The sequence below is a fragment of the Photinus pyralis genome, unplaced genomic scaffold, assembly GCF_008802855.1.
Source record: "Photinus pyralis isolate 1611_PpyrPB1 unplaced genomic scaffold, Ppyr1.3 Ppyr1.4_LG5, whole genome shotgun sequence".
Lineage (NCBI taxonomy): Eukaryota > Metazoa > Arthropoda > Insecta > Coleoptera > Lampyridae > Photinus > Photinus pyralis.
This window is the reverse complement of record NW_022170596.1, coordinates 39,449,384-39,468,592: the sequence shown is the minus strand read 5'-3', so window position 1 is coordinate 39,468,592 and position 19,209 is coordinate 39,449,384. Positions and strand designations below refer to the sequence as shown.

At 34.6% G+C, this 19,209-nt stretch overlaps 1 protein-coding gene across 3 annotated transcripts; it reads left to right on the top strand.

Annotated features, from left to right (window-relative positions):
* Positions 1 to 9,729: 9,729 nt before the first annotated feature.
* LOC116172343 lies at positions 9,730 to 14,185 on the top strand. Of its 3 annotated transcripts, none has more exons than XM_031489546.1 (7): positions 9,730 to 10,371; positions 10,426 to 10,641; positions 10,814 to 10,993; positions 11,041 to 11,190; positions 11,243 to 11,484; positions 11,561 to 11,723; positions 11,780 to 14,185. In XM_031489546.1, exon 7 carries the CDS (start codon positions 12,004 to 12,006, stop codon positions 14,101 to 14,103), a length of 2,100 nt encoding a protein of 699 aa, XP_031345406.1. In that variant the 5' UTR covers positions 9,730 to 10,371; positions 10,426 to 10,641; positions 10,814 to 10,993; positions 11,041 to 11,190; positions 11,243 to 11,484; positions 11,561 to 11,723; positions 11,780 to 12,003; the 3' UTR covers positions 14,104 to 14,185. The 3 variants fall into 3 exon arrangements, with proteins under 3 accessions (XP_031345406.1, XP_031345407.1, XP_031345408.1); XM_031489548.1 differs by having other exon boundaries at positions 10,192 to 10,371; XM_031489547.1 differs by lacking the exon at positions 10,426 to 10,641.
* The last annotated feature ends 5,024 nt before the right edge of the window (positions 14,186 to 19,209 follow it).

Genomic DNA, 19,209 nt, shown 5'->3' with positions numbered 1-19,209 from the left:
ACGTAAGTTGCAATTTTGAGTATTTGGGGGAGATCATTTAATTTCCACAAATATGAAATTCGGTCCGTTACGATGGAATTTTTCTTCAAAAAACTGAAGGTATTTTGGTTTTGAACTCGGGTTATAAATCCCCTATTGATGGATTGCGAAGACAAGTGCAGTTATAGGCCTTGGTTTAAATATCCCAGCCATATATCAGTGATAATTGCAGTCATAATTAGTGTCATTTTACTTACTAATTATCTTTAATGAAAGCTACCATTTTGTATAATGGAAACATTAATTTGTAAAAATAACTCATCAGTACAATCGACTGGTAAAGTTCCTATCTCATAGAAATTTCACTAATTATTCTTTTAATTAGTGAACAATTGCGACAAAATCCGAAATCCGCGATGTTCACGCACTACCACCTTCTCTTCAATGCAATCGTTCAGGCGTGTAGTAGGGGTGTACGACCTGCAAGAAAATAAAGCAAAACTCTCTATATAAATTATTAGCATGACTCCTCGTTTAACAAACATCTAATTAATATGTTGCGTGAAGGCGACGGCCGAACGCCGATGAAATAAAAACCACTGATTGATGGGGACGTATTGCACATCGCTTACAGTTATACAGACAAGATCGTCATATACGAGTGATGAATGAAGAGAACTTCAGAAATTTATGGTTTTTCTTCTCGCTGCAGAAAAGCGCATTTTAACAGTTAACGTAAATATTATTTGAAATGTCGCGGTCTGCATGAAAAAAACAAACAATTTACTTCATTGTTGAAACACCATAAATAGATTTTCAAGTCGAAGAATTCTATGTTACAACGGCGGAAAAAATTCTTCATTAGTGACAGGCGACGTATGTGATAGAACACGTTAATTAATTTCAAGTATCCATTTTAATTAAAGGTGGCTTTGTCAGAGCAATTTGCCCATACATTTTTGACATATCTCTTACTTCAGGGCCGATAACTAAAGAACACGGCCAAATAGATAGTGTGCTAAGGATAAAAAACGATGAGTTTAATGTATTTCTTAGACTCAACCAAAGGATCTTCCCATGGAAATTAATTGCCATAGTATCTTAACCCGGCAATTCGACCATTGTGCGCACTTTGCAAGTTGTATCTACATTTAAAGTCATCTCTATGGTTTAGGTACCATAGAAAGCAAAGAATTATTTTTTTTGTATGTATCACAAGTAACCTAAAAAAGGCTTTAGGATTATCTTTCATTTATTTCCGATAACAAAAAAATGATGGTACTTGTTAAATTCAACATTTTGAATTTCTAATGTACTTTTAGAGTCGAGTTTATTTGAGAATCACTGTATTTTTCATTTGTATTCGATTTAGATATTTTGACGAATTTTTATTGGTACATTCTTAAAGCGAGTTGTTAGTTGTTACGATTGGCATCTTGTTTTTAACGGCGATTGAGAAAGTATTATGTATAATTTACGTTTGTTTTGTGTGTTATTTAATGCAGGTATAGTAATCTTTGCATTTCTTTATAAATTATTTATATTTTATATGCATCCATTATATCAATCTTTGTTTTTGAAATTGACTCAATGCAGAATCACGTGTTTGATACCGTTAAAGTTTATTGTTTTGAAATTGTTTTCATAATTTCATAAAAATATTTTGATCATTCTTTTAGACGTGGAAATTATCGGATTGTTTGAAGTGTGTATGGAGTTTTTGTAAACTAACATTTTCAAAGTGAAGGAGACGGTCAAGGGGGTGATAAATAACTGTAACCACATTAGTTACGACACCTAAAGGTGGCCATAGACTTCGTTCTTTTTACACGGTTTTAACCGTACGGTTAAAACTGTACGGGTATAACCGAGCAACGTTATTGAACATACACTTCGTTCAAAATTCACCAGTTTTGCGCATACCGTGTAATGGAGAACATTAATTGTACATTAGCAGTGGCGTCAGCAATTGCTATAAAAGTGAAATCCCAAAATGTTAAAAGAAAACGTTCTAAATGGGCGAAAGAGTGGCTGCTCAAACGAAACCGATTTTCGCATGTTAATTTGTTGAATGAATTAAGGGTGGAACGCGGTGATTGGTTTAATTATTTTATTAATTATTATATATATATATATATAATATTAATTATTATTTTATTAATTATTATAGACATAAAGTCTATAATAAACTGTTTGGACCCGCTCATTTTTAAATAATGGTAAGTCACACCACACATTGGTACCTCATACGTCTATGGTTGGTACGCCAATGAATGAAACTGGCGACCAGTATATCCGTGATAGCCATACATTACACAGTTTTAACCGTACATTCCTAAACGGACGGTTTAAAATCAAGACTCGACAGATTAATTTGAACGTATGCAAAAAGGACGTGTTTTGCCCCTACACTTCGGTTTTGTGACAGTTTAAACCGTACCGTTTTAACCGTACGGTTAAAACCGTGTAAAAAGAACGAAGTCTATGGCCACCTTAACACCGGAACTATTCTCGAATCTCAACTATAGGCTGGGAAATCCCGCACGAGGGCCTAGCTACCTATTAACCTATTTACTTGTATTAGCTATCATGTTTTGTGGATGTGATTTTTCATTATCATACTTTATTATCAATTAATTGCAAAACATTGACAACATTTTCACTATTGGTCATTCGAGATTATTGGCTATTAAAATAACTAATCCAAATGCAAAGACTTATTCAAGAATGAATTATAGTAACGGGCGATCAATAATGGGAGGCTCTGCCTTAGAGGTTTGATCACGTACCACTGTTTGATTTCAAATTTAAGCGAGATCCGGTTAGGTTTTGGAGGGAGTAGTCATTTCGGAGGCAATGTTGCCGGGTTGATTATATTTCCTTGTTATTCTGCTGTAAAGTTAGAGTAGAACATGGGGCATTAAGTACACTGAACCCTCAACATGATCGAAAACCTAAACCAATCGATTGAAGCTAAAAAACGATAATAGAACTACAATAAACCCCTGCAAGCAGTTAAAACATGTCAAAATTGTTCCTAAAAACACAATAGCCATTCGCCATTTTGAAGACGCCTTCACTATCTCTATAGACCACTTTACCACTTTAATAAATTGTGATGGGATACAATCAAGTGGAACACCTAACTAGTTTACATACACGGGGTGGAAATGTTGTTTGGAGCACTGAATATATCTTAAAAAAAACATTTTTAAAGCAGATTTTTATGGTAACCAAAATCGTAAAAAGTGTGCTACCAAATCTACGTACATACAACAATTACTTGAGTAGCCGTACGGCACAGGTCCTCATTGAAGATACCTGGTCAAATTCTTTCGTAATAAGATCAGGAGTACCACAGGGCTCTCATCTTGGTCCTCCACTGTTCCTGGCTTTCATAAACGATATTTCATCAGTATTTATACTGAACATACGCTTTTCGCCGACGATCTCAAGATATACAGGGCTATTGGTGGTATCCATGACACTGCAATGCTACAACAAGACTTGGTGCAATTAGAACTCTGGGTGTTAAACAACGACTTGCAGCTTAATGTGAATAAATGTTCCACTATTTGTTTTTCAAAAAAATACAGTCCTGAGCCGAATTACTACCTTGGTGGTCAGTTATTAGATAGTGTCGACTCCATCAGAGACTTAGGCATCATACTGGACAAGAAATTAAATTTTCACCTCCATTATGACCAAGTGACATCGAAGGCAAGTAAAATGCTTGGACTTCTTAAACGCGAGTGTAACGATTTCCGTAGTATAACAGCTCTAAGGACACTATACTTCTCGCTTGTGAGATCCCATTTGGACTACTGTTCCGTTATATGGTCTCCTTATTATGTTTCCCACATCAATCGCCTACAGCGTATTCAATCGAGTTTTTTGCTCATGATGAAACTCTTAAACAAAGAAGAACATTTCTTACTTTGACTTTCGGGTATAAATTACTGAATGGTCACCTAAACTGCTGATAATCTATCAAAAATTAACATCAGGGTTCCACACCGTTTCATCCGTACCATTGCCCGTACTGCAAACTAGGCACAATCGAACGCTGTATTTCCGGAACAGTCCATTGGATCGGATGGTTGGCCTAATCAATGAGTTCAGTGCGAGTATTGACTTTTTCAGTCCCACTATTTTCTCGTTTAATCGAGGATAATATTAAATAACCATGTATTTGATATTTTAATGTGTTTTATAAGTTTGTTTCTTACTTTTTACTTTGTAAAATGCCTATGGCGTGAATAAAGTTATTATTATTATTACTATGCGATCAAAAATGAGTTGCTGTCGAGTCGCCTTTGGAATTTTTGTTTACATGGAAAATCGTATTTAACTTGAACTTCCAAAGGCGACTCGACAGCAACTCACTTTTGACCGCCCGTTATAAATTGTGGTCTGTGACGTACGTCTGCAGAGTCAAGGGGAATTTATATTTGTTGATAGCAACCACTATTCATTTACCACCCGCACGTTAGTAAGGAAGGCACTGCATTAAGTCCCCACTTTTTTGACGTAAATACACGTTTTGAAGCATCAGAAATCCGAATTAAACAAAATCCGATTATGTCGGTCTGTCTGTACTTTCGTGTTCGTCTAAAAGGTGGTATCGATTGGAACCAAATTTGTATTCTTATGGATATGTTGGGATATAAAAGGAAGAGCTCAAAAGGTTTTGGGTAGAACGTGCATGCACAGGTGTGCGGGTGGTATCTGGGCTAGACACAGCAAATCTTTATTACATATTCTTACACACTTTTACATCCAAAAAACTGTACCTACCTTTTAATAATATGTAGTGAAAACTAGTAGTTGGCTTTTAAAAAAATAGCCCCTCTCGACCATGCAGAAGTACGCAACTGGCCACATATTTAATGTACAAGATTGGTAGAAAACTTTTTTATAATTGAGGATACCATAAAAAATTTTACACAAATTGTAGTTTGGTCTCAAGTAAATCTCCTTTCAGGTTGGTGTCTAACCTAACTTTTCTGAGGTCTCCCCTCAAGTTTTCCTCGACTTCCTTTAAATCGTTGTCATGTTCTAAAATTTCCTGCCTTAGATTCTTTCGAAAAGTATCACTCTTATTTTCCTCTTAACCTTTTCACTTCCTGTTCTCTAAAGTTTCTTTCAAGTCTCCCTCAAATGTTCGTCACGTACTCCTCAAGCTTCCCCTAACTTGTCTTTAGTGTTTCTCAAGTACCTCTCGAGCTACTCTTTATCCATCAAAATTGTGTTCAAATTATTCCCAATTGTTTACTGTAGAAAGAACCATTATTTGGCTTCTAACGAAGAATAGACCCATGCATCTCGTCGTGTTCAATTACGTAAAGAGTTGATGCTAAATATAAACGCGTCCATTCCGCGAAGAAACATTTTGTTGTCTTAAATAAAAAAAAATCAAGTTCTACGAAGTAGAATCGGAAACTTTCTCTTTTCTGTAAAAAGATCACGAACTGACGAAAGTTCCTGGTCAGCAGGAACATTAAAATAACCCCCAACGAGTTGTTATCTTCAAAATATTCCCCGGAGTCTCCAATTGCAAGATGTCAACCATTATTCGTAATTAAAAGAAAGGAATCACTAACGCCAAAACGTCAACTACACAACTCATGGATTGCACTTATCAAAGTAGGAGACTAACAAATTGAACAATGGTGTAACAACAACCATGGCAAATTCTTAATTTCTGTCAAATTTTTCGTTGCAATCTCGTATCTTGAAAAGTATTTGTCTGATCTATTCAGTTTTGTCCTGAGTTTTGTCTTAAAATTAAACTCTCATTGTCCGTGGGCGCTAATTTCGTAACACTGTATATACTCGTACCCATTGTAAATTCAATTTAGTCAATTTCAATTAAATTAAGCGAAATTAAAAATTTTTCTTTCATTACATGGAGTCACGGATTTAAAAAAGTTAAAGGGTTAGGTTTGGAGGAGTTTTATCTTGTAAAGGAGTGAAGCTGGATTGAGTTTGATTTTTTAATATATTTACGTGAATATCACGTTGAAATGGTTATTATTTATTAACCAGGAAGGTGATGTAACCAAACAAAATTGTCCAGTTTCAAGTGGAAAGGGAAATAAGTCGTTTTTCCATAGTTTTCGTGCAACAATTCATAGTTATTTACATAAATGTCAGGAAAATGACACATTACTGGCAAGGAGATATTGAATTTATGAATTAATTAGTTTCCTAGGCAAATAATGTCATTTTACTGACGAGTCTTGTACTAAATTTTACCCGAAATCGTATTTTAATATAAAATGTCAATTTTTGTATAGATCTTTTGATTAATATCAATCTGTCAGTGATGACAGGAGTCATTCTAGACATTCAGCGTTAGAGGTGCGGCCGCGGTAACTTGACAGTGTTATGGAAACTAAAATTTCCTTTCAGAAAATAGGCATGAAAATGAAGGTTTCAGTTTTTCTGAAGTCCTCCTCACATTTTGGTCACGTACTCCTCAAACTTCCCCTAACTTGTTTTTAGCCTTTCTCAAGTTCCTTTCGAGCTACTCTTTATAAAAATTGTGTTCAAATTATTCCCAATTTCTTTTTATCCCAAGTAAAGTTTCTTTAAAGTACCTCTTATGCTCCCAATTCTCCTCATAGCGTCATGCCCCATCTCAATTTTCTCTGAGGTTCTGGAATTCCTCTCAATCTCTACGGTTCGCCCTTTGCTGGAACTTCACACCTGTCTCTTTCAAGTTGGTATCCAATTCCCCTTAACGTCCAATAAGCGTCTTATGCGTTCATTCGTATATATAGAATCAAGTCACAAAGCGGAAATAATTACCAATGATATTTTTCCTTCCCAAATATTTTCCTCGGGATTTTTGTAAAACAACTGTAAATCCTTAGAGCAAATTCCTCTGTTGAAAACCATTAAAAAAACTTATTAGCCCGTTGGCTGTATTGCATATAATTAGATTAGAATAATCGTATCACGCACGGTGTGCTATAAGATACTAACTCTCAATCAAGTAATGACTGGTAAAGCGACATTCAATTTCATTCGATTTAATTGATTGTAATTTTGACTGTAATCGAGTTACGGATTCACAGGTACCATATATTTTCCGATATGGGCATATTTTAACTAGGTAAATTAAGATGTATGACAGTGATGAAAACCTATTCAGAAGATTATTAATGACTGAAAGTACAACAAAAAAGGAATGGTACAATGCAGGATTTAACGGATAATTTCTCTATTTAAGTTTAATTAATCATTATCTTTAGGATGTATCAGCTACACGGGCTTGGTTCGGTCACTCGCCTTGCGTGTGTAGAATCTCGTTAACAGCCACCGTGCCAGCGCATGGAATTAAGATGAAAAACACTACGCCATTTACCCGTTTTCCGACAATTTCTTCAATGACCTACACAGTGATCAAATTGAATAGAAGTGGAAATTTCAACAAAAAATATAGAGCCCTTTTCATTATACAATCAAGAAGCACTTGTACACTTGCATAAGAAATAAAAGGAATCAAAGAGCGGTAACTGGTAGCCGATGGCTGACGTGTGTAGATATCTATAGATCAGGCTTTAGGCCGAATACATTGCTAGAACCGCTTTGGACGACGACTTTCCGATCGGATTTTGTGTATTGGAAAACAATAAGAGCAAAACACTTGACAAACAGGTCCAGAATGATGGGAATAAAAACTATAGATGTTCGACGGTACAGTCGGCAAAGAAAATATATTCTCACTTGAAAAATACGCGCAAAACAGCAACCGTGAAAGAAAATTACAAATCCGTTACTTTAAAGGACGTGTTATCTAATTATGTTAATAAATTAGAACGGAAACCGTTCTAGTTCAAAAATGAACACGCTAGTTTATGAGGATGCGAATTACCTTTATGATTTCACGGGAATTAATTTGTGATACGGTCCTGTCAATTTACCTCTATAAATTGTATAAAAAATATCGAGATTTAGTTAGGCCATAAATATTGTCCGGTAGCATTCCTGAATGAACGGCAGGCTGTTCCAACATGTCTGCCGTCAGCCGCTCATAATGAATGAGGGCCAGCAAAACAGAATTAAACCACCGACCGCACAATCTGTAATTACAATAAACAGATCTTTTCACTTTGTTTCTCGAACATGACATCTTGTTGCTATCGCAGACTGAAGTATAGCGTTTAATTTTTTTTTTGGAAAATTCTTTTCCCATTTTAATTTCGCACAGTTTTTAATTAACACTTATTAAGGTACATTTAAGTATAGTTGAAGCGTGGCGAAATGGATTTTTGTTGGTGGGTAAGTGTGCTGTAACAGTTCGGTGATTTTTTGCTTTCACGCTAAATAACTGTTTCTCCTTTGAAACAGACCCTCATCGTTCTCTTTCTTCTTGTTGGACTAAGGTTATTCCAGATTTGGTGTATTTTAAAAATACACGTTTAAAGAATGAAACCAACAAGAAAATCGGACACACACGGATACCAAACATGAACCTACTAAGCATATTCTGACAGTTTTAAATGACTTTTATCCCATTGGAATGAGAATGAACAAGGAATTTACCTAAAAACCAAAGTAACTGCAAATTAACTTTAATTTGGTACCTAACCGGAGGATCACTTCTTCTAAATTAAATTTTAATCACAAATAAATCATGAAAACAATGATTTTTCAACCCCCAACGCAAATGGGAGAGGTGCATTTTGTGGTTTATTCAACCTAAACCAGAGCCGAAATACTTCCCCATTTGTAGTGGTGGTCGAATTTCCACTTATTAAACTGGGTGTTTGGTTCGTAGAGGAAATAAGCTTTGTTCGATTTTCAATAATCTTACCTTCTTAGCCTCTATACAGGCTGATTCAAATTCGAGGGCCACCATGGGGATCTCGGGAACTATCAGAGATAGATTAGGTAGGTATATTAAATTTGGTAAAGTTGCATATTTTGATGCTTAGTTTTGAAACTAAAAAAATTCGACTACTTCCGGAGATATCCGGAAAAAAACCAAATTTTGCAAAATCGTTTTTATTTTTTACTGAAGTCATTTAAACATTTTTTTCCAAAATAAATTACACATTGAAATTACACATTTGAAATTTTAAATCCGACGTTTCGTCTCCGTTTAACCATCATCAACTTTGTTTTTTTCTTATGGACGTAATTTTTACTTTTTGTGTCATTTGATAGATGGATCACGCGCGGTACTGCTCGAAGAACCAAAAGATATATGCACTATCCCTTTAGTTTTAGCTCGTTCTCTGAGAGGTAACCGTGGTTGAGGGTTAAGGAAATTTCGTTTATTGACTTGTTACCGATATGAAATGACAAATCCGCTTCGAGCCATGGACCACAGTGTAAAAAATTTTGTAATTGTGGCAGTTCAATAGCCCACCGAGCGTGTATACCCTACAAAGCCGTCCTAGGTCCCACATACATCTCTCGCTAGGATTGTTTAAGGACGCCTAACTGAATTATGAATAATACGCACACCTAATGCACTCAATTCTTTTTCCAATTCGGAACTCTGAAAGTCCACGCGACATCTGGACGGGACTCTAGAAGAAATCAAAGCCCGCCAGGACTCTACTACGCAACAATAGATTGATATTCAGGCATTTGCAGCAGTTGACAAGAAATCGTAGACTGAAACAAAAAAGAATGATCCGAAAATTGATAAAGAACTCCTAGGCATTGTATTTAATTTAATTTCTCTAGGTTCCACAAATGTGTGTCCCAGCTAGCAAGCTGACGTTAGAAGAACGTGAACATGTCGTCATTTTAATGACTTCGACGTCAAGTGACCTAGACGGGCCGTCATATTGACGTCATTTATCTGACCATTATTTTGACGTCATTATATGACGTGATGAGACGACTTCTTGACGTCATTTTTTGTAATTGTTCTAAAGGAATTTATCTGAAGTTTTTGATGATTTAATTGAAAGAAATGTAAAATTGAAGTTATAGCTATCCTATTTATTCTATAACAGTATCTAATAACATTTTTGTGACAACTAAAAGATATATTTAGTATAACTGTTTATTTGTAGGTAGTAAAAATGAAAAAAATTTAACCTATATATTCGTTAAATAAATTTTTCCCGCTTAATTTTTGAAATTGTTCTGCGGTATAGGTGTGTTCGGTCAAGTTCGCGATATGTCGAGACACACGCGTGCACTTTTTGCACGTGACTGCATTTTATCCAATCAACATCAACAACATTCCATCGAAAAAGAACGTGATAATCACAACGCCATTTTATTATTTGTGTGTTGCATCACTTTTAATTTATATGAATTGTGGTTTGTATTTAAGCGTTTCGCATCGTATTGTTGAGTGACCATTATCTTGTGGATTTGTGATCGATATACTTCTTTTTCGTAAAGTGATACTAATAAAAGGTAAGTTTATGATTACATTTTTCTGTGCAACTTGTAATCCTTACTGTTGTGTAGTTTCTAAAATGTCATTTATTGGAATTGAATTTGACAATGATGCTGTCGATGAAATTGCTGTAGTTCATTCTACGTGGATGTCTCCCCACAAGAAACATGTGTGGTGGCCACCTTATAAAAGTTCGAAAACTCTTAATAAAGCATTGTCGTGTGGGGAAGAGCCTGATGAAAACACCTGGGTGGCTTACGCAGTAAAACGTAAATTTTTCGAATGTGGTGGGTATTTGATGTGAACCACTTGTCTAGGGTCTACAGTATATTTCGAACAATTTTTTATATTGCACTTTTTTCAACTTTACGATATTGTTAAATACTGCAGCCCCTTTATAATTCAAGGGGTTTTTATTTTTTCATTGAATGTGTACTAAACTAGGTGTTTAATTTTCAGATGCATTAGAAAAATCTTTAAAAAAATTACAACGATGTGAAACAACTTCTGACGTGCAAACGACCGATACTGAGCAAGATAAAAAGCGGCAAAGAAAGCATAGACGTATAAGCTCATCTAGTGCAGATGAGGATGATGAAGTTGTGTCGAGTATTAAACGACCTCCTAGAATAAGTCATTGTAAGTATTTTTGTATAAGCTGCAATAACTACAATTTTGGGTTATAGGTGTTACGACTCCAACTACTCGATCACCTCTGCGAGTTTTATCTGTTCAGAGTATTGCTTCAAGAAGTACTGTATCCTGTTCACCATCCCCATCAGTGACATCGGTAGCTGCTGTGGAACAACCAGATCGTGAGACATCGAACATTGATGGTAAGGAATTTATACAGAATATAACCTTCATTTCATATTTTTTTTGTTTTAGATAATTTACATGTTTCTATTAAACAGTTATATAAATTAGTTGCCTTAGTGAAAAGGCAAAACGAACAACTAAGTAAACAAAATGATGAAATATTGCATATTTTAAAAAATAAACCCAGCCAATTGGACAGTACAAATTTGCATCACCAACCAGAATTGCCTGTGAACTTCCCCATTGAGAATCTGGAAGAAGTTGATTTGATTGAAGAATATTTAACGCAGGAGACTAACCTTTCTGCATTGGTATGCAATATTTCTATTCAAGCTGCTAATTATACTTTTAGATGTAGTGTGTGTAGTAATATGTTATTATTTTTAGAGTTCTTATATGTCTACTATTGGTGGTCGTGACATAACATCAAAAACAAATACCATTTTACGTTATGTTTTTACCAATGGTATTGCTGTTCGATACAGTTTTTTGGGCTCCAGAGGGAACAAAAAAGCGTTTTCTACCTTAAAACTTTGTAAAGCCATTATAGGTATGTATTTTGATTTAAACTATATTTAAACTTAGGAGTATAATGTTATCTTTCAGCTGCAGTTTTGGTGTCTCTGCCAAACACACTCGAGATAGATGTAAACAACTGTATCAAAGTATGGCTGAAACATGCACCACAGCGCTTAGCCTTAGAAGCAAAAAGAAATGTTTAAGGTTTGACAATACAATATTTTTTATTTCAAGAAAACGTTAAAACTAATTTTAGTAGTTTTTAGTTATTTAGTATTTTTACTTTAGTTATTAAAATACAATAGATTAATATGAACATTCCTAAACGTAGAATTAAGTTCAAAACAAAATCTTTTGTGAGTAAGAGGCAATTATATCGAAGAGCTGAAAATGATGTTAATGAAATTATTGGTTCACAAAACAAAGTCAGCAAATCTGAGGTCTGTCAAGAAAATGTACCTTGTACCTCAACTTCAACTTTTCCTAATGTTGCAACTGAGGGTAGCAATGTTAAAAGTTCTAATCAAGAAGTTCTCACTTTGAGTTCTGATGAAATTAGTGATGATTCTAATGTATCTGATATTAGTAATGATTGTAATACTTTTGAAAATATGGACCATCTTTCTCCTGCTACTACTTCAAAGGAAAATAAGATTTTAAATTCAATAACCTCTGCCATTAGAACATGGGCTGTTACAAATCCAAGTGTCCCTCATACAGCAATAACTTCACTTCTTCACATATTAGCCCCTTTTCATCCAGAGTTGCCGCTTGATTCTCGAACTCTTTTAAAAACCCCTTCAAAATTTAATATACGGAAATTGGAAAATGGAGATTTAATCTACCTGGGCATTCAAAATTCTTTACATGCGTTACTTTCGATACATTCTAATAACTTTTTAGATGATACAATAAACCTTATTTTTAATGTTGATGGTTTACCAATTTTCAAAAGCTCAAATATGCAATTATGGCCTATTTTAGGACTTATACAAAATTTTAATGTGAAAACGCCATTTCCAATTGCAATATTTTGTGGAGTATCAAAGCCAAAACTACTTAATGATTATTTGGAAGATTTTATTAAAGAATTAACTTCCTTACTTCAAAACGGTTTTAACTTTAATAGTAAGAGTTTTAAAGTATCAGTTAATTGTTTTGTGTGTGATGCACCAGCACGATCGTACTTAAAATGTATCAAATCACATGGAGGGTACTCTTCTTGTGAAAAATGTACTGTGGCAGGGACTTATTATAAAGGTAGAGTTATTTTAAATGACATCAATGCAGACTTAAGAACAGATGAGAGTTTTCGATTAAAACTAGATGAAGATCATCATTTAAATGATTCTCCTCTATTGCAATTAAACATTGGACTGGTAACTTCATTTCCAATTGATTATATGCATAATGTTTGTTTAGGAGTAACTCGTAAGCTTCTCAACTGTTGGATTAGTGGTATTTATAGAGTCAGATTACCTTCCAGGTCAGTTGAAATTCTGTCTGACAAAATGGTTCACCTAAAGAATTGTATTCCAACAGAAATAAATAGAAAGCCTCGTTCTTTATCCGAATTAGCTCGTTTTAAGGCAACCGAATTTCGAACTTTTCTTTTATATCTTGGACCTGTTATTCTTCCTGGAATAATAAACATATCAGTACATGAACATTTTTTATTGCTTCATGCAGCAATAGTGATTTTGTGCTCGGAAAAACATATCAGGGATTTTGGATGTGAAGCAGCTTATGAACTTTTAAAAAATTTTGTACAGCACAGTGAGCAAATCTATGATGCAGAGTTTTTAATTTTTAATGTTCACAATTTAATTCATTTACCAACAGATGTGGCAATATATGGCGCACTTGACAATTTTTCTGCATTTCCTTTCGAAAACTTTCTAGGCCAATTAAAACGTTTAATTAAGAGTCCAAAACAACCACTGATACAAATATGCAATAGATTACAAGAGCTTAATTTTCTAATAAATGACGGCAAAACGTCAAATTTTGTTAATGGTAAACCACAAATTGAACATTTTTGTGGACCAGTACTTTCATTAATGTTACAGTTGCGATATAAACAGTTCAAAAAAGTTTACTTTAAAAATTATCAATTTTCAGTAACTTCATTGTCAAATGCTGACAGTTATTGTATGATTAAGGAAAAAGTTATTCAAATACACAATTTTATATGTTATTCTGATGGGAGTCTGGTAATAATAGGCAAAATGTTTTCTTCGTATTCTTGTTTATATGATTATCCATTCAGTTCATCTTCATTAAATATACATGTTGTTGATAAGCTGTCAGAGTTACAAAGTTGGCCATTATCTAATGTTAATGGGAAATGTATTGTTTTCCCATACAAAGATCATCGTTTTGTTTCAATGCCCTTGTTACATACACTTTAATGTATTATAATTAAGATTATATGTTAAGAGCACTCTAAATGTACATACTAAGTAAGTTTTAAATATATACAGTTTATTCCTACTATTTTTTTATTATTCCAAATTCACGCACTAGATGACGTGACCTATCACGTCAAAGTGATGTCAGATATAACGTTAAAATGCCGTCAAATATAACGTCTATGTGACGTGATTAATAGCGTCAGCGGTACGTCAACAGATCACGTCATTGGTCCGTCAACAGATCACGTCATTGGTCTGTGCCATATTCACGTCATAATCACGTTCTATACACGTCTTTATAAGGTGATTAATCACGTCTTTGATGACTAAAAATTCACGTCATTTTGACGTCACCATGCTAGCTGGGGTGTATGCGTATAAGGTAGTAAGAAAATAAAGATCTAGTACCATTTAAAAAATTCAAGATGGTGGTTGCATTAAAAAAATTGTTTACCTCAAAATATGTGAAATTATTTCAAATGGAAGCCGTCTAATTTTTATGTCTATATCTCAAAGGGTTAGAGCGTGACAATTTTTGAATTTGGTGGTAGGAATTTTGGAGCTGCAGTGCAGTGGGGGTGGCAGCAGAGCTAGCTAGGTTGATCTTTGTATTGACAGCTGAACGATTTGGGCAATTTTTTGAAAACTCAGAACTTATTACGCCTATATAGAGCTGCTCAAATTAGGTAATTTTATCTTCATTAAAAGATAGTGGCAGGATTTTTCGGTACATTCCATAATTATCAAGATATTTACGATAAAAACAGTTTAAAACAATCAAGGTTTTTTGACTCAGCTGGCACAGGTCCGAAGCTCCTGGATAAATATTGAAATCCCGATGTCTGAAGATAGGATTAATGAATGAATGAAAGTAAAAAGGCTTTCGTCCTAAGACGAGCAACTTTATCGCTTTTTCCATGCACCCGTTTTTGTATATGGAATCTACCAACTTTAATGGACGCACAGTACATGGATGGAATAACACCGTTTTCAACCACCGATAGTAAAGGAAACAATTTATAAGTTTTGTAACCGTTCCCGTGGGGATTTTTAAATTATTGTTGCAGCATCCGAAAGCTCTCGTCATCTGGAAGGCGTGAGAAAATTAATAATTTGTGCTCCGTTAATAGTCGATTTTAGTTTCCTAATGTTAACTGAAAACGAGTATTAACGCAAGCAAGCTCTCGAAAATTCGGTGACACACTTTTCCAAATCTGTAGAGTTGTTACCGGTTGCCGCCGAAGTTGTTACCGGTCCGCATGTTACCATTAACGTATCCCGTAATAAATGAACATTTGAAATAATAATTTGCAAAGGCATACTTAATCCTAACGCCACACCATAAGTATACGAAGTGGCAAGGTAATAAATCTGAGTGCCGACAATCAGTGCAATTAAAGTATAAAGTACGAGTAAAAAAGAGAATGCACGCTCGTTCATAAAAAGATAAATATTCAGGGTTAAATGTGCAAATAATTGATTCTACTTATTATCATATACACAGTTAGCGATTTTAACCATTAACTCATTTAAAGTGAATCGTTTATTATGAATGAAAACAAAACGATGTTATTAAAATTTTAAATCTTACCGACATGAATATTTAATGTTGTGTGTAACGACACCGAGCTGAATAACTCAGCCATTTATAGAATGAAATTAATCAATTTTTACGATTAAAGTAAGAGTTCTTTGAAAATTTAACAACAAAGCATAAACAGTTAATACTTCTTGTCTAATAAAGAATGACATACATCACGGATGGAGGCAATAAGTGGGTGTGGGTGAGTTATAATCGCAAATATATATAAAGCTGCAAGTGGCATTTAAGCTACTGTGCTAAGAAAATCTTTATGGTGATTAATGTAAATGTAGTTAATGTTATGTAGGAATGGCCGGCGCGTGGCACAGATATTATGCAGCATTTACAGATGGTCCGGTACTGCTTAGCATATAGATTTGACAAATTGTTATTAAATTTACATACCGCTTTACAAGCAGTTTACTGGTGCGGTACGCATTAATATTATTTTAAAATTGAATATGATTGTAGTATAATTGTTTGTTTACAAACGCCTCATTTTATCATCTTTATTCATCGCAATTAGAATTTTAAATTTAAATCTTTTTTCAAATTTACATTATAATGGAAGTACAATAACTTTAGACATTTATTAGCCCTACCCCAACACCATTCAGAAATAAATCGCGTCACAGAATGCCGATACTCTGCTGTGGAATATTATGGAACCGTCTAAATACACCTAGACGAACTGCCCGTCTACGAATTGACCGCCTTGTGGTGTAAATGTACCAAAAGAGTAGATTTAAGGAAATAACGTAGTACAGGTGTAATGGCATTGTCATTATGAAAGATGGTGTTCCTACGACTGCCTTCGAAAATGATATATCAAATTCAGGTGGCGAGAAAATGAGGATTTTCAATCACTTGTTGATTATTTCAGCAGAAACCAAAATAGACACGTGCTTTTCGATTTCTCATAAGGTTTCTCCCATTACAAAACAAATCGCACACGTGTCGACGTCAAACAGTAAGTGGCATTTGCGTATACGTAATTTATTTCATACTATCTAGTAATCGGTAAATCGTATTTTACCAGACTGAACATTTTTACCAGACTGAAAATTTTGCCTAGCAACCGCAACTGACATCCATCTAAACGTATGCATTGATATTTGTCAAACTACTGTCATCAAACAAATCAAGTGATCGACTTTTGCTTTTATTTTAATGTGTACCTACAACATTCTAATCAAAATGGTATTTTAATAGAAATAGAGCAGTATGAAATAAAATGTTTTACATTATTTGTATGTAATAGTATTTAGTATATTGCATAATAAGTGTGCTAAGAAGCCTATTTCGCACGAGTATTTTGCGAGACGAGCGAGCGCAGCGAGCGAGTGTTGTAATAAAATCGAGTGCGTAATAGGCATTAGCACTCGAATTATGTACTATACTTTTTCTACGACTTGAATATAATTGATAAAAGATTGATAGATTCGGATTGATTTGGTTCTAAATATTCGAACTTCGAACTAAAAATTAGAACTGTCAAGTGTCAAATGTCATGGTCTATTTAAACGGAATACAAAATACAACCTAAGCTTACTTATATTCCATGAATGCACGCCAACGAGCAAGAATTTTATAAATACTTTTTACTTAGATTGAAAGTGTATTGCAGGGTTTTTACATCCCTATTCCTTACTGCAATGTGAGTTTCATTTTAGCACCATAGATGCAATAGCCAATAGGATACAAGATAAAAGTGTTGAAGTTGAAGATTACTACCTAACTAGCTCAGGTGGTGTTTGTGCTCTTTTTCATTACAGTTTTCAACGATTTCTATTGTTGCAGTTGCCAATGTATTAGGTACCTAACTATCGATAATACTAAGGCCTTCAATACGCTGCGCGTCTTTTAACGAGTTTTCCCGGGAAGGAAGCATCGGACTACCCAGTATTCTAAAGTGCATTATTCCGTGTTCCATGCAAGTCGTAATTAGCACCATCCATTAATTCTTCGAGTACTTATTGTAGTTTTCTAAAATACAAAATAGTAGCAACAGAGTTTGCTTAATTAACTAAACGCAGCTTCAAACCATTCTTGAGTAGCCCATTACGATTATGAAAAATAATTGGGTACGGCTAATAAATTACATACAGGCTCCATTCTCCATTCTCATACAAATGGCAATGTTTAAACAAATTATGAGTAATTCTGTTCAAAGAAGTTTACAAAATGTGAAACATAACCTACAACAACAAAATCTGACGTTACTTCATTCATTTGGCAGGGCTGACAACCTACTAAATTAACATTTCGCGTTTGACCTTTAACCTGTTACGTAATATATATATATTAAGTAACAGTTCTAATTTTCATTATGCAACCGTATGATATAATGAACGATTTAGACGTGCAGTACAGGGTGACATTTTGGGTATGTTTTACGACATAGGAGTAGAAAATCAGTTTACGTTACTCGTTTCGAAATTCCTGCCTCAGCTACGCTTCGGCAGTAAACATCTCACTCGTTAACGTAAACCTTGATTTACCATACTCATATGTAAATAACTATTTCCAATGAGTATCGTTTAATTTCCATTTTTACATTTAAAATGCTAAACAACAATTATTATGCATCCGAAACAAATGCTCCAATCTTATCGCCAGGAACACAGACTCCTGGTACGGACACAGCTATCGACAAAGTCACTGTCAAACGACCCGTATGTTGGGGAGGAAGATCCGGTCGTGTGGTTCAAAGTGGTAGAAGCTCAGTTCGAGCTATCGCACATAACCGCAGATACCACAATCGTGGGTGCTTTAAATCAAAAAGCACTAAAACTGGTAAGCGAAATTATCACATCACCACCAGAAAACCATAAATTTGATACACTTCGAAATGCTCTTATATCCCACCTCACGGAATCAGAAGACTCTAAGCTACAAAAAACGCGATCTTGACTTGGGCGATCGTTACTGAGAGAAATGAAGACGCTATCCGGTACTCTACCTCCAACGAGTTGCTAAAGAATGTTAATTCGCGAGATGGTTAGTTTCGTTTTATTGTTTATTTATTTATTTTATAACAGAAGCCATATAAATCATGGTAAAGCTCTAACAATTCAGAATTTAGTTTAGACGTCAAAAATAGCATGCTTTATATTCTACAGTCGCGGTCGTTTCAATAGCAACAGTATGGTCATATGTTCTGAACGCCATTTTATATCGTGTTCCGCGGCCCATCTTAAATAAAAATGACACATGTCATTAGAATGCATAATTTTCTGTTTCACTTTATCTACCCTCGCGGTTAAACAGCGACTTGGCCTACTCATTCAAACCTGTTAAGTTGTCAATTTAACATCTGCTATAAAATAAAAAATATTGTTGCTTTAATACGACTGTAAAATTAGTGTGAATACAATCACGATACAACGATCGCTGGAAATAGTGATCCACACTACAGTGTAATTCTGTTATTTACACTATGCCCGTACTGAAAATCTTGATTATATATGTACGTACCCATAGACTTAAAATGTCACCCATGTAGGGATAAAAGAAATATT